At 39.1% G+C, this 15,244-nt stretch overlaps 1 protein-coding gene across 1 annotated transcript in view; it reads right to left on the bottom strand.

Moving 5' to 3' along the window:
• Positions 1-4,993: 4,993 nt before the first annotated feature.
• SGCG (sarcoglycan gamma) overlaps positions 4,994-15,244 on the bottom strand; it is a gene marked incomplete at both ends in the record, with an annotated part of 68,416 nt that continues 58,165 nt past the window's right edge. Inside the window, 2 exons of the mRNA XM_080613167.1 lie at positions 4,994-5,167; positions 6,717-6,840. Coding sequence (XP_080469293.1) covers positions 4,994-5,167; positions 6,717-6,840 — 298 coding nt within the window. The remainder of the gene's footprint in view (positions 5,168-6,716; positions 6,841-15,244) is intronic.

Genomic DNA, 15,244 nt, shown 5'->3' on the forward strand with positions numbered 1-15,244 from the left:
TTAGATAGGATCTTGAGGAAAGAAACGTTTTAGGCACATAACCGTGTTTTGTAAGCAACTTATGTTACCTTACCAGTATTATTATAAGCCATTAAACTGGCTGTGCATAACTACCAAACTATTTTGTTATATTCGTGTTTTGTTTATATTGTATATATTGCAAGTGCTGACAGTGTGAGAAAGAAAATAGCTGAGGTTCTTAGGAAGCTAATGCTCTGAAGCAATTTTAAATATTGATCCAGGGTGAGCAAGAAAACCTGAATGATGCAGAAAAAGTAATTTCTTTTATTATTCCTGGGCTGATACCATCAAGCCATGAAATGGATGCAGAGAGAGACAGGCAAGAGTGGCATCTCAACTGGAAGTCTCTTTATTTTCGCTTGCTTAACTCACTGTAACAGCTAGCCTAAATGAAGAGGCCGTATGAGACCAGGAAACCATGTTGTGATAGAAACTGATTTCGTAAGTGCCATTTAATCCCTGTTTTAGTATAAGTAAATAAAATAAATGCTTAATTAATCCTTCCTTTTGGCTCAGCTGGGAACCTTGGGAAGTAACGTTTTTGTTCTTAAGTGGGCATTGAAGCTCAGAACATTATGTGATGATTCCTTAGTAAGGGTCTGTAAAAGTAAATGTTAGCATGTAGGTTCCACAGAAATTCTTTTTACAAGTAATTCTGCACATTGCAGAAGTTCATATGAGAGAAAATGTATTTTCAGCCAGGTATATGTCAATCAGGTCTACAGGCAACTTTTTTTTTTTTTTAAGGAAATAGACTTCTATGTAGCCAGCTACCAAAAGAAAAATAAATGGTTTGTTGTATAAAGAAATGCAGTTTTTGCAATGTCTTTACTCAAATCATCACCAAAATAAAGTTACTGTCATGATTTGAAAACTAGAATTTAAGAGCTGTTATAAGGATTGCATCCACTTAGTACTTGGGTTGCTTTAAATGAGGCTTTAATAGAATTTATTGTAATTGCTCCAATTAAAGGAGGGTAGTACCAACTTTGAGATTTCCTCTTGCTGGATCTGAACACTTTGAGAATGGCTGGATTAGTATTGTGGAACATGGGCAGAAGTAATAGTTCAAAAATAATTAAACTTGACAGTCAAAGTTGATGTTTCCATTTGAAGAAGACACTTTTTAATCTCATGCAGGTATTTGTCAATGAGTTTTTTGTCATTGTCATTTATTTCTTTGGTTTGCTTTCTGGATGATGAATTCAGTAGCACTGACATAATATTTGGTTACCTACCACAGATGAAGACGAAGGAATTCTAGATGTGCAATGAAACCTAACTGTAAAACATTTTCTGAATTCTGTAAATTTTTGTTTGAGGCCAAGATTTTTGTTCATCTTTTCAAATAATGTGCATTTCACATTCATAGAGAAGACAATTTTGTTTTTAAAATGAAAACATTAAGATGTTTCACTGGAACACACAAGCAGAAGCAAGCTTTTCAAAATGTATAAAGTTTATTCAAGAACTCAGTTTTCAGTTAATTCTTGCAACTTCCTTTTCCATAAAACTATATAAAGATAGACAAATGTCACTACTAAAGAACTGTGAAATAGGAACAAAGAGGGTTGTGTTTGGGCAATCACCAATAAAGTTTTGCTACCATTTTGAATTCTTTATTTTTCCACTGTGTAACAATCCCAACCAGTTACTAGAACTGCTGTAAATAATTATTTTTGAGGGTAAAAAAATATGCAAACAGTACATTTCACTGTTGTGAACACTTGGTAGTGCATTTTTTCTTCTCCATTTGCATAACACGTTTGAAAATAAACTAGAGAAGTGCGTACTCACTTTCCTGTGCTGTAATTTTCTGTTAATCTCTAACAGCTTACTGAAGTTTGAGTCAAGTAGAAACCGTAATTTTGAAGTATTAAAGAGGGATGAAAATACATTCACATGGAGATATCAGAAAAGATACTATGTGTGAACCACATTGAGATTAATAACAATTCAGATTCTGATTACACTGCGATAATTTCAGCATAAACTTCATTTCTCCACTAGCCACACCTAAAAGGAAAAAAATTCCCCAAATTATTCTTTGGTGATGCAAAGTTGCCATTCATGCTTTAAAAAAACTCATATAATGCAACTATATTTTCAATGCCAGTTTTGTAGCATAATGAAAATAAGAATGGAATTTAAACACTGAAGAGGGGCAGGTTGGTATTTTGGTTGATAGCAAAGCTGATCCTGGTACGACTCAGGATCTTCCTGCGATCTGAGGCAAGTCCAAAGTTTTATTTCCATGAGAAAGGCAATAGCTACTGCAATGTATAACTGAGGTGCCAAAATGCTTAGTAGTGTTACTAGCCAGGGAACTGCACCCCTATTTTCCCAGCTGTATACCATGGCTCTGTAAAAATAACTAACCCAGAGCAACTTCAGTGTAAGGAGTAGTAACAGAAGTGGCTTCCAAGTACTCAGTAGTTTCAGGGTTAAGGGTCAGTTTCCAGTAGTAACCTGGGAAGCCTGGATTCAGTCTGTATTAAACTGGAAATCACATTTGAAAATGTGTGTCTAAACCAAAGGCTTAAAATGCATTAACTTTAAATGCTATGTTTTCATTGCCAGCAGGAGAGGCGGATTATAACTAATATACTTATTTACAGTATCTGGCTAATATTTAGGGATTAGATTAGGTGAATGAGTAGTTTGGTACCACATAGAATTGGGCATATATTCCTTGATGCAGGAAACATAGGTATGGTGACAATTCAAATGCTTTTGCAACAAGATAGTAGCTGAATTCTCTAAGGACTGAAATCCAGTTTTGCCGCTATGGTGAGTATATAAAGGACTGGAGACATTACAGCCCTCCAAGTTACTTGTAGCAGCAGTTTATCAGCATCTGGCACACACAATGGAATTTGCTGTCCTTTATTTTAATGCTCATACTTTCTACCCAGTGAATAAGCTAAGCCTGCTTATAATTTGTTTTGCAAAAGCCTGCACATGGAGCTGGAAACACCTAAACTGACTTAAAAGGAATGCAGGAGACAATTTCTGTTAAAGTCTACCTCAGCTGAGGGCTTAGTTGTAGAAAGATATACTTGAGAGATACAGACAGATGTAGTTGAAAGATATAGTTGTTAGAGTAGAGATATATATTCCTCCCTTTAGGGCCAACAGCCCTAGATTCACTTCTGAAGGTAGATATCTAAGCCCAGGAAAAGGGGATTTCAGAAATGGAAGATGTGCATCTTCCTCCTTCTCCCTTAGGGAACACGTTAGCAATCAGTACTCTCCAAATAACACGGGAGACCTCAACTCACTTGCCTCCTTTGCCTGGGGGGACTCAAAAGCTCACCTTAAGCAAGTCTCCTACTTTTCCTATTGAAGCGCTTCTAGTCTGCCTTAATTACTGAGGGCTCCACCCTGCTAATGAAAGGCAATTTCAGTATTGTACATTAGACTCATTGGATAAATTACAAAAGCAGCCCTTGAGGCAGGGACTACCCAGAGCTTTACCACAATAGTACTGGATACTGTTAACTGGGGCTCTTTCTCAACTCAGTCTTTTGTTGGTATCTTGGATCGTAATTGAGTGCTGGGTTTCTACGCTTGTCCACCAGAGCTGAAGTAGAAAGTTTAAAAAACAGCATAGCTTTAGTAATTCTTTCATTCTGATTCTCCTGCTTTAAGGATGACGATTCCTTTCTCTAAAGGATGGACATTTCATGGTTTAGTAACAGTTACAGGTTAAAATCTTTCTCTAAATAGACACCAAGGCACTATGTGATAGCAGCTCCTACCTGGGTAATAATATCATGAAATATATACAAAACAGCATCAAAGGAGTTAAAATCCCATGAGTTTTAAAGAACAGACTATTCAGTAAAAATCTTGCTACCCAGAGGTGTGCAAACAATTTATTTGTGTTTAGTGCAACACTGTACAGGGAAATAGGTCTGCAGTTGTGTTTCTCTACAAGTTCAATAAATGGTTTGTCAGCTCTGGTGAGCATTTATTTTGTATCCAAATGTAAAAAATAATACAGATTAGTTTTACTCTCTCCAGTTGTGACGGAGTCTCGCTCTGACAGGATCAGAAGTATCAGTCAACAGCTGCAGATGGAAATGAAATAGTCCTCTTAATTGGATCCTGTGGGCTGCAAAAAAGGACTTTGTTCCCCACTGCCCAAACAGTTCCTTGTGTCAGACAATCTGGAGCCATATAGGTTTTTTTCTTTTTACTAGTCCAGCTGGCAAAGCAAATTGCCTTGTTGAATTAGCATGGGGTTTAAATGAGTATGACAGTACAGCAATAAAACAAACTATTGCTATTATAAAATATACTGACATATTTCTCTGTTGTATAGTGAACAGATTTGAGACACAGATGGCATAAATGACTCCTGAAGCTTTTTGTATTGGTTATTTTTATATGAATCTCAGTAATAAGCAAATCAGCGTGTATGCTGACAAATTAAAGCAGAAAGCTATCAGCAAATTAACCTTTTACACGGAACTTATACAAATACCACATTTTTCATATCTTGTGTTATTGCAAGAACAAAATTGCATAGACCATTTGCTGGCACTTTTCGAACTCCCCAACTAATGCTTTGTCTTAGCATTATTCCCTCAATTTAATTTCACCCACTAATGCAGTAACTGTTACATGTAGTGAGAGAAAAAAAACACAGAGCCCAAAAATATTAAGTGACATAATCGTCTGACTGAGTAATAGTTCAGCAAGGAAACATATTCCTTTCTTTTATGCTCTCTGTAAGGCTGTTTTCAAAGTGTTACTGACAGAACATGTAATTTGATTCAAGTCATTCTTTTGAAGCTGAAATGTCACTTGTGCTCTTCTTCCCTTTTCACCCTGTAGTCCAGAATTGTAGATACAGATTTGTTTCCTAACTGAAGTACTTTGTTTTTAAAACTTAAAATTCTGGTTTCAGTAATGCTCTTCAGCAGTAATATAAAAATCAAACTAGCAAGGGGCTTTTTCTGGTGCCTCACTGGCAGACACGGCTGTATTCATGGCAAGTGGAGCCCACGCCAGCCACTGACAAATAGAGCTTTCCATCTGGACACACACAGATTTCATAGAGCCCCTGAGAAATACCGGATCCACCCCTTGTACCCTCAGGCAATTTGGGCAGTCGCACAGTTTCAGCATCCAGCAAAAGCTAAATGGGAGAAAGCAGGACAAACGGACTTGTTAGAGAGAATACATACAACATGCAACAACCTGACTGTCTAAGCAGTGTTTTAAGAATAGCCTTCTACCCAGACTTGTTACAAAGCTCTCTGAGACCTAGGCTCTCAGAAAACACTGTAACACAGGAGAGGGATAAGCTGGTGCCTATCCTGTTCCTTAGCAGTGACCTTCATGAAGTTCAACAAGGCCAAGTGCAAGATCCTGCACGTGGGTTGGAGCAATCCCAAACATGGATACAGGCAGGGTCATGAGTAGATTGAGAAAAGCCCTGGGGAGAACTTGGGGATACTGGTGGATGAAAAGCTGGATATGACCCAGCAACATGCGCTTCCAGAGCAAAAAGCCACTCACTTCCTGGGCTGCATCAAAAAGAGTGTGGCTAGCAGGTCGAGGGAGATGATTCTCCCCCTCTACTGCACTCTCACTGAGACCCCATCTGCAGCACAGTGTTCCCATCTGGGGCCCCCAACATAAGAAAGACATGGACCTGTTGAACAGGTCCAGAGGAGGCCACGAAGATGCTCCAAAGGCTGGAGAACCTCTCCTATTAAGACAGGCTGAGACACTTGGTTTTCTTCAGCCTGGGTAAGAGAAGGCTCCTGGGAGATCTTAGAGCAGGGGCCTACAGAAAGACGGGGAGAGACTCCTTATCAGGGACTGAAGTGATAGAATGAGTGCTAACGGTTGTAAACTGATGAGGGGTAGATTTAGATTAGATATTAAGAAGAAATTCTTCCCTGTGAGGGTGGTGAGGCACTGGAACAGGCTGCCCTGAGAATTTGTGGATGCCCCATCCCTGAAAGTGTTCAAGGCCAGGCTGGATCTGACCTTCAACCCTGACCAGGTTGAGTAACCTGGCTGAGTGGAAGGTGTCCCTGCCCATGGCGGGGTGGGTGGAGCCAGATGATGTTTAAAGGTCCCTCTTCCAATCCAAACTATTCTGTGGTAAGATATGGAACCCCTGCCCATACACTGAATAGCAGCACATAGGTGCTGCTGCTGGACTCATGTCTGTCCTGGCCTGAGTGCTGACACTTTCCAGCTGTGCCAGCTTGTTAGGGATGAACATACAGGTTGGTCTGGAGTTCCTCTGTGGAAGAACTGGCACTGTACACCCTCACGGACGTGCTAGACAGTCTGCTGCACAAGGCGTGCTGTTGCTGATGGGGCAGTTCTTCATGACATCTCCTTAATTTAGCAGCTCTGAGGCTGTCTGCTCTGGGTCAAGGACCCTATTTGGGTGCCTGGGGATCACTCTGCTAGTGGGGAGCTGAGTGCTACTGTAGTTTTATTAGATAGCATTTCTCTAAGCTAATACAGCATTATGTCAATTGGTGTTATTATTTAATCTGACCCACAAATAAAAGTCTTATTATTGGCACCATTAAGTTTACCATCCTGTCTCCTAAAATCTAAGGAATTAAAATAAAATAACTTGAAAAAAGACTTGAAGTTGTCAGTTATATTCAGACAGCAACATCAACCATAGTTATGGAAACAGAAGGGTTTGTACTCACCACACCATCACTGCTGTGAAGTTTGATATCCATCTGGGAAAGAGCTTCAATATTCCCAGCTTGTGCTTTGATATTAATTCCTCGTGGTGCATCCATGCTCAAAGATCGAGTTGGTGATTCCAGCCTGAAAGCAGGAGCAGGAAATCTGACAGTAGCACATTCTCACAACGTTCCTTTATTTTTGAAAAATAGGCAAATTTTGAACAAGCACTAGAGGAATCTTGCCTGAAGTCACAGGAAAGATGCAGATTCTTTTTTCTTCAGGCAGACTTGCAAAATGAGGAAACTATTTAAAAACACCAAAGTATCCCTAACGAAAAATACAGATGTATTCAAGGTATTATTTCCATATAATGGTAACTTATTCTTTAAAACTGAAACCCTTTCTACATTTTTCATTTTGAATTTATTTTAATTTTTGACATAGTAAGTTATTGAAATGAATACAATTAGTGCAGTTTCGAAGTTTCATAATCAGTGAGAGTTTTGACATTGCTATCAGTCAGAGCAAGATCTCATTTTGTGTGTTGTTTAACTAGCTGGCATCTGAAACCTAAAAACCAGTAACTTCCTTTGACATAAAAAATGTGCAATACAGAAAGCTGGAAACCCTACAGTGCCACAAGATGGCAGGAAGGTACTGCAGGAGCTGAGTAGTCACCTCATCAGGTCAGCTGTGCAAGACTGGTGATTTTTGTTTTCCAAAGAGATAAGGCTTTGTTTCTTCAGAATTTTGGCCTTGTTTCCACAGTAAGTAGCAGGGATACAAGTAATAATTAAAAAGCATGAGATGAAAAGAAAAAGCCCAAGCTCAGCAACAAGCTAGCAATTATATTTCTTCTTTTTACCATCACCTAGAACTGCTTCCTCAGGAGACATGGGGAACACTGCAAGACCAGAGTTGATACCTACTGGGTTTTGTTCCTGATGACAACATCCTGAATTTTATATGATCAGCCAGTACTAAACAGGTGAATATTAAGGCTAGAGAAAATTAACCGGTGGTCCCAGTTTACTTTACATCCATGTTACCTTCTCTATTCTGTACGTTCCCTGGACACACAGAGAGTGATGTGGGCTTTGTCCACAATGCAGAACTCAGACATGTGTCCTTGCTCCAGGTCTCCATGTGCTCACCCACCGTGCCTTCTGGAAACGTAGGACTGGTCATGTATATATGTGCACGCACATGTATATGCATGCACTCCCAGCAGATATTGTGTTGGGTCCATGTGTGCTCAACAGCTGAGTGGAGTGGAGGACTGTGCCCCAGCAGGTCCTTTACTAGGTGTGCATCAGGTACTGAGTGTAGACACTGACTGCCAATCAATCACATGCTAAAGGAATGAAATGCTTTTACACACAATCCTGCTGTAGCTCTCATGGGTTTCATTCACTCAGACTGCTTCAGTTCTTCCCTTTTTACCAGTTACTTCATTAAAACTAGAATTTAAAAGTCAGCTGTGCTTGTGAAAAACTTCAGTTCTATCTTAGAATTCTGAAGAAGCTAAATACAGCTGCTATCTTAAAACCTAAACCCATGATATCTGAGCACAGTCTCTGAAACTTCATCTTTTATCCCCAAATCTGAAAATAACTCGGGCAATATTGGCTTATCACTGCTGGCCAGAGGCAGCAGAAGATTCTATCTTTGATCTTCAAAGGTTCCTTCTAACCCAAACCTTTCAATGTTTCTATGATTTGCCTCTCCCCAGCATCTCCTGTGTTAGTCACTTTCAATTAGTTTAAACTTTGGATTGATAACTTAAATTCCTAGCAATGGATGACTGCATCAGGGCTCCATATTGGGACCGTATCCATAAAATAGTTTGATGCCTTATCCCATGACCTGGAGATGGCACGAAGTTCAGTAATGTTCATGCTGAGTACAAGGGCACAAGTATGAGTTTGTTCTGCATCAGACATCTGATATAGTGTTAGTAATATTTATTAAGCAGTGTTTGTGATTTAACAACTTTTCTATGACTTTTTTCTTCAGATTTACACTTTTATGTAATTGGAAATCAGTTTTTCCTTGCGTGATTTACACAGGAGGTCTGCTTCATAGGAATATTTTTTGACGCACATTTGTAATCATTGTATAATGAAAAATCAAAGTCTGTATTGTCAATATTTAAAATTTAATATACTTTATAAGTTTGTGTCAAGGTAGCTGACTGTTGTCATCATTTGTTTTAGCAAAAAGCTATACACAGTGAAATAGCTTTTTTTTTGTTAAGTATTTCACCTATATAAGTAATCTGTGTGTAGGCATAAGTTTTTATTTTTAAGCTCTATTAAATATTACAGGAAGGCAGACTGGGACAGATTTTTGAAGAACATAACAGACCTGGAGTTTGAAAAGCAATCAAATACTGGAGAAATATTGCTTACTTTCTACCAAAATTAATGCCAGCAAGAAGCCTATAGACTTCAGAAGCACTTACAGATTTATGATATGACCTACATGCAATTTAAATTACATGTCAGAATTAGGTTTGCTATATTAATCACAATCCTGTATTTCTGCTTTTTATACACATCCTATTTCTAGATTAACTATGGGTGGATTTACTTAATTGAGTAAGGCATTGGAGCTTTCTGGAGGTGGAAACTACAGTGAAACTTAAGCAGTGATTTTAACGTTTTCTGGAAGTACAATGTGTGAGATTTTATCAAAGGCAACATTCAGTAACACTAACAATGTGTTTCTTCATAATGCATTCAAAGCTTCAGTGTCTCAAGCGCAGACGTACTAAAAGGGAAACAGGCACCTAGCGTAGAAATGAGATGATCGAGTGGAACCTTGACTTTGAATGTCTCTTCTCAGTTCCCAATGGATCCTGAAGACATGTGACTTCCTCAGCCCCTTAGATACTGACCTTAAAGTTGCCTAAAATTCTTCACTGGTCCTGTCCCTGAGGCACTTTCAGTCTGTCACTGGTGGGCAGGTTTGTACTTCTCCTGTATGCTTAAGGGTCTAGAGACCTCAGAACTACCCTAGCAGAAGAACTGCGTGAAGGGTGAAGGAAATACTTGTATGAGCTCAGAGTGTCTTGGAAAGATATGAATATAGCACTGCAATAATTAACACTGGTGGTGTTTTAAATAGATGTTTATAAAGCAAAATGGGCTTTTCTTAAAATCAGTGACCAGTGGATCTACTTTAAAGAGATGATGGGAGGAATGATTTGGTCAGTCAGAAGGTACATGACTGTGCGCACAGTGTTTCAAAATCTATTCCCTAAGTAATAAAAGGAGACAGAGAGTACGCTGGGCTGAGCAAAACACTGATGTGCATCCCTCAAAAGTCTTGGCAAAAGAATTTGTTTTGCTTTGCAAATGCTAGAGGGTGCTTGGAGACTGTGAGGACAGAAATTGATTGTCTTAAGAGGTTTTGCTCATTATATAGTGTTTGTTTGAATTTGGGCAGTAGAATGATGAAGGAATATATTGCTACCAGTCACTTTTTTTTTTTTTAATTACAGGCATATAAATTATATTTAACAAAATGGAGTGAGGATCTTTATCATCTAGAGGTATTAATCTATGTAATGTGCTGTCCTAAATGAGACATCTGTCACAGCCTGTATCTCATTTGGGAAGATGGATTTTGTACTTACAAATAGCTTCTAGGTACTGTGGTAGCTGCCAGGGGTCAATTAGCAAGTGGTGTGGTGCAAGAGGAATTGATTGGGATGGCACAACATTTGATGACAAAGACCTGACACTCCCATTATATCTGTCCAGAAGAGTACTCTGTACTAGCTGATGCCTAACCCTGAGGACTGCATGCCCAGAAAGTTTGGAGCACATTAAGTATTCTCCAGGACAGCACAGCTTTCAGATTAATTTCATCCAAATGTCACCCTGCTTATGTGTCCCAAACAGCTCCCTAATGAGAACCAAGATGTGGGGAGCTCAGGCAGTTGGGGAGGTTTCTCTCAAAAGCCTGTTCCTAATTTGAATTAAGACACTCATGTAGACATATCCACGGAATGTGAAGCAATGCAAACTATACCTAGGCCCACTTGCAGAATAGGTATTTTGCCTTGCTCTCCTTCACCTCTATCCCTGCAGCCACCTGGAGCTTTGTTGGCAAAGCAAGGGGGAACTGCACAGTGTCAGCTAATGAAAGGCAGGGAAGGGTGGGGGAATATCAGGTCCCTGATATAGCTCTGTCATCTGCCTAATATCGGTCCACCAGTAGTCCATTGCAACTAAAGCAACTGCAAGGAGGGTAGCATTTTTATCACTGTCTTCTTATTTGTTGGTAAGAGAGTTCCAGAAGTTGACTATACTGTCTTGGCCGGCTACTGAGGAAATGTGGTGCTGAGGTGTGCAGAATAATTAATGAAGGACTGTGTGAAGAAAGTCTTTTGAGGGAACCTGGACAGCATCCAGACTCTGCATCTGAAACCATCCCAACAACTTATAGGCCTGGAAATTCCCACCTTTTCCTATAATCGTGGTGCTAACTTGTGGAGGTAGCAGATCACCAGAAGTTGCTCAGCTGGGTGTTTAGGGAGATTGTGATGGGAGTGACAGCCTGCTGTGGTTGTGGTAATGCAGAAGCCAATAGTGCCTGTGCATGCTGCAGGAATATTCATCTTTTCTTTCATCCTGTTCTGGCAGGAGACGGAAGGATACCTTGCCGATCTTGTAAGTACCACCATGCATTAGAAAGCTGTGTTCGAATGCCGCAGAAAAAGTACCAGTTTTCTGGAGCCCAAGTTTCCTACCACAATGTGGGGTTACTTAACTATTAGAGCAGGACAGAGGAACCAGCTTGATCTTGTTCCTTCTGGCCACTTTTTGTCCCTTCCATCTTATGAGTCAGCATCTCTCCTGAATTCAATGAGGACAGAATTCCTTGGTCTGACTTGAGATGAAAATTCCCCACATGTATGCATTCCTACCAGCACCTACCAAAGGAAGACCAGTGTTACTGTAAGTGGACTGGACTGGTAGGTGGACACTGCCTCTAGAACTGTGGTGCATCCAATAACTGGTGTGCCCATACATACATACAGCTAACTTTTTTCCTTGCTTTTTGGTTAAAATAGCATAATCAATTTTACCATACAGAGAAGACTGTATGAAATGTGAACTGTCACTAAAGTATTAAAGGTATGGTAAAGAATTTATCAGTGTATAGTGTCTTAATTATTAAATATGTTAGTTAATAGAGTTAAATACATTCTTGTATCTGTAAAGGAGAGTAAGGCCCTCACTCAGCCTTAATTAAAAAAGAAGGGCCCCTGCATATAAAAGAAAATAAAATATCAAATATACTGGACTTGATTTATTTTTCATTATATCAGATTATTTCACAGCAGTATGTTAGTTTAGTTCAGTAATAAGATATTGGTCTGGTGTCATCTATATGGTGGGTATTTTTTCTTTTGTGAAGCTCTTTTAACCACTCAAGGAACACTAGTGGGTCCAGGCAGAACCTAAATGCTGGCTAGTTCATACAGCTTTTTCATTAAAAGTCTTTCACAAATCTTTCCAGTATTGATTTTTATGAGAGTTCATAAAATATACTAATCCATCACTTCCACTTCTCTAATATACTCAATCTTCTTCCCATAGTGCTTTAGTACAATTAAAATAAAAGGATCCATGCAAAAGTGCCAAATAAATACATATATATGTATAAAGGTTTAGTTAAGAAGTCAGTCATATGAGAGGGCAGAAGATGGTGAAAGACCCCACACCCCTTTCTTTCTGGCAGTTAGTCTTTGTAGGACTGAAGATGCTGCTTCACACTTGTTCCTAAGCACTGATAGGCATATGGGAAAGAGAAAAGATTGCAGAATATGATGTAAAAAGAGAGGAGATAGATAGAAAATGCAACTCACTGGTCAGACAGGACTTGCCGCTGGTGAAGCCATACTGGCTGTCTCAAATCACCTCCCTGTCCTGCATGTGCCAGGCATGATCTCCCCAGGCACAGAAGCTGACAGGTCAGTAGTTCCCAGGGTCCTCCTCTCTACCTTTTTCAATAATAGGTGCAACGTTTCCCTTTTTCCAGTCAACAGAGACTTCACCTGACTGCCATGACTTTTCAACTATCATGGAGTGGCTTGGCAACTACATCAGCCAATTCCTTCAAGACTCTGGGATGCATTTCATCAGGTCCGACAGACTTATAAATGTTCAGGTTTCTTTTCTTGAGAGAAACAAGAAGAGTTAAGGAGAGCAATGGCTACAGGTCTTATTATAGTCTATAAAGATACAGATGCACTTAGGTTGCTTAGGGTACAGGCTGTGAAAATGGGGCATAGACCATCAGATGCTGTTGGCAGATAACCAAAACATCTTTTCACATTGTTAAGGAAGAAACCCACATAATGTCTCTGATGTGCAGAAAGGAGTCTTGACATGAACGCCTGCCCTTGAGTTCAAGTCTGACTTTGAACAGGTGAAAGGGGAACAGAAATTGAATCAGGCAGTGACTGGAAATAATGGAGTAGAAGAAGAATAGACAAGGTAGGAAATGAAGTTATAAAAAAAACCCACAAGGCAAAAGAGAGAAAAGGAGAATCTTTAACCTGTCAAGGAACTAACGTTAGTCAAAAGTCAAAAAAGCAACTTAAAAGGATTCTGTGGGCTTAACTGGCCTTGGTTGTCTGTAGGTCTCTGCTTTCAGCCCTGCTTTTTGAATGCACGTTAACCTTTACAAGGCGATAGGAGTATATTGGCTTTTTGATTAATCTAAAAGCAGTTTAATTCACTGGCAATGAGGCTAGACATTGTAAGAAAGCAAATAATAGACAAAGCATGCACTAGTTACACAGAAAAAAGGTTCTCAGCATTTATTTATGGTCCAATATACAGAATTTCAAACCATTTTCTCTCTTTATGAGGAAGCTGGATTCCTGTTGACATGGGCTGAGCAAAACTAAGCTGGAGTTGTAGAGGTAGATAGTGAGCAGCAGGTATACACTAATGCCAGCTGCCAATTCCCACCCATAGTCACTTATCTCCCAGCAGCTTGCTGTTTTGAGGTCAGGCAAGTGGAGACGGTGATCAGGATGTGGCAAGAAGAACATGATTACCCAAAGCTGTGGATCTTGGTGTTCTGCCTTGTGGCTTTTGGTTGTTTGCCAGCAGGCCCAAAGGCAAAGGACAAAACAACAGGATTGAGCTATCAGCCTCAGTATACGCCTCATTTCTGTTTTGTTTTGTAAAATCATTTTCTTTGGAATGGCTCCTAAATTACATCTTCTTACAAACAGGAAAGACCAGTTTCACACCATGTTCCAACAACCACGTATATCTTAAGGACATGGAATTATTATTATTCAACAGTAAACTCCGATAGCTCTTACTGAATGTCAAAAAATACAAAATACTAATGACTCATTAAATCTTCCCTGATCAGTTTTTGCACAGTAATAGAAACACAGCAGTTAGTTAAGCCTTGGCACAAAATTCTGATTTAACACAACTACTGTAATTTTTTCGAATGTTAACTGATTTTCTTTCAAAAATACACCATTTTGCATCACACACACAAAATTTCTTCCCTTAAAGGTGCAATAATCACTTCCTAGGATGATGCTGGCTCCCATATTCCTTCCATTCTCTTCGATAAAGTCTGAGCTTTACTGAGTTAAACTAAATGAACTATAATGAAAAAAACTGACTGAAAACCAGCATTCGTTTTCCCCTGTCAAGTCCATTAGTTGGTCAATGGCTATACTACATCACCCCAATTATTGTAGCTTAGCTCAAAGAAGCCATTTTCCAAGGGTTATTGCTCTTAGGATTTGCTTGCATAAGGATGCATACTCTGTTCTATCTACACATACTGTAGTATCTACTGTGTAGATACAGTTTTATCTACAGGTCCCTTCTACTGAATCCCAAGTTAGTCTTGTTTATGTCACAGTAAAACGTAATATGCGAACTAGTATGTTTCTAATGCATCAAAATTAAATAATTATTTAAAATGAAAAGAGAACTTTTTTTGCAGTTTCTTTGAAGTGCATCTGGCTACTTTGTTGCAGACAAATTTACAGGAAAACTTATAGCAGCGCAAAATACAAGAACTGTACTTTCATCTTAAGTATGCCAAGGCTAACACCTCTCCACTTGAAGTTTTTGTGCTAGTAATAAAAGATGATGATCACCACCACCTTGTGAAAATACAGAAAAGTTGTCTGATAATATCAGGAGAAAATAAATAGGGTAGAATTGAATTCAGAACAACATACTGTGAGAGTGTCTGTTTAGAGGTGAGTAGGAACTGCATTAAAGAAAAATTACTTGGCTGAATGAAGCAGCTGCACATAAAGTACCTCATTTTTCTAGTAATTCTGAAGCTTTTTATAAGATCTTCAGTAGCACTGTGTTGCAATTTAGAGACCATAAAATACTGGAGCAATTTGTTGTAATTTGGTTTTAAAAGTCACTTGTTCCTCGACTCTCTTCTGCTTATTGCTTAAATGCATTAATGAAAATGTCATTTTGGAAGGTCTATCATTTTGTCTCCAATCACATAGGAAATCCTCAAAATG

This window comes from Psittacula echo (assembly GCF_963264785.1).
Source record: "Psittacula echo genome assembly, chromosome: 3".
NCBI classification, from domain to species: domain Eukaryota; kingdom Metazoa; phylum Chordata; class Aves; order Psittaciformes; family Psittacidae; genus Psittacula; species Psittacula echo.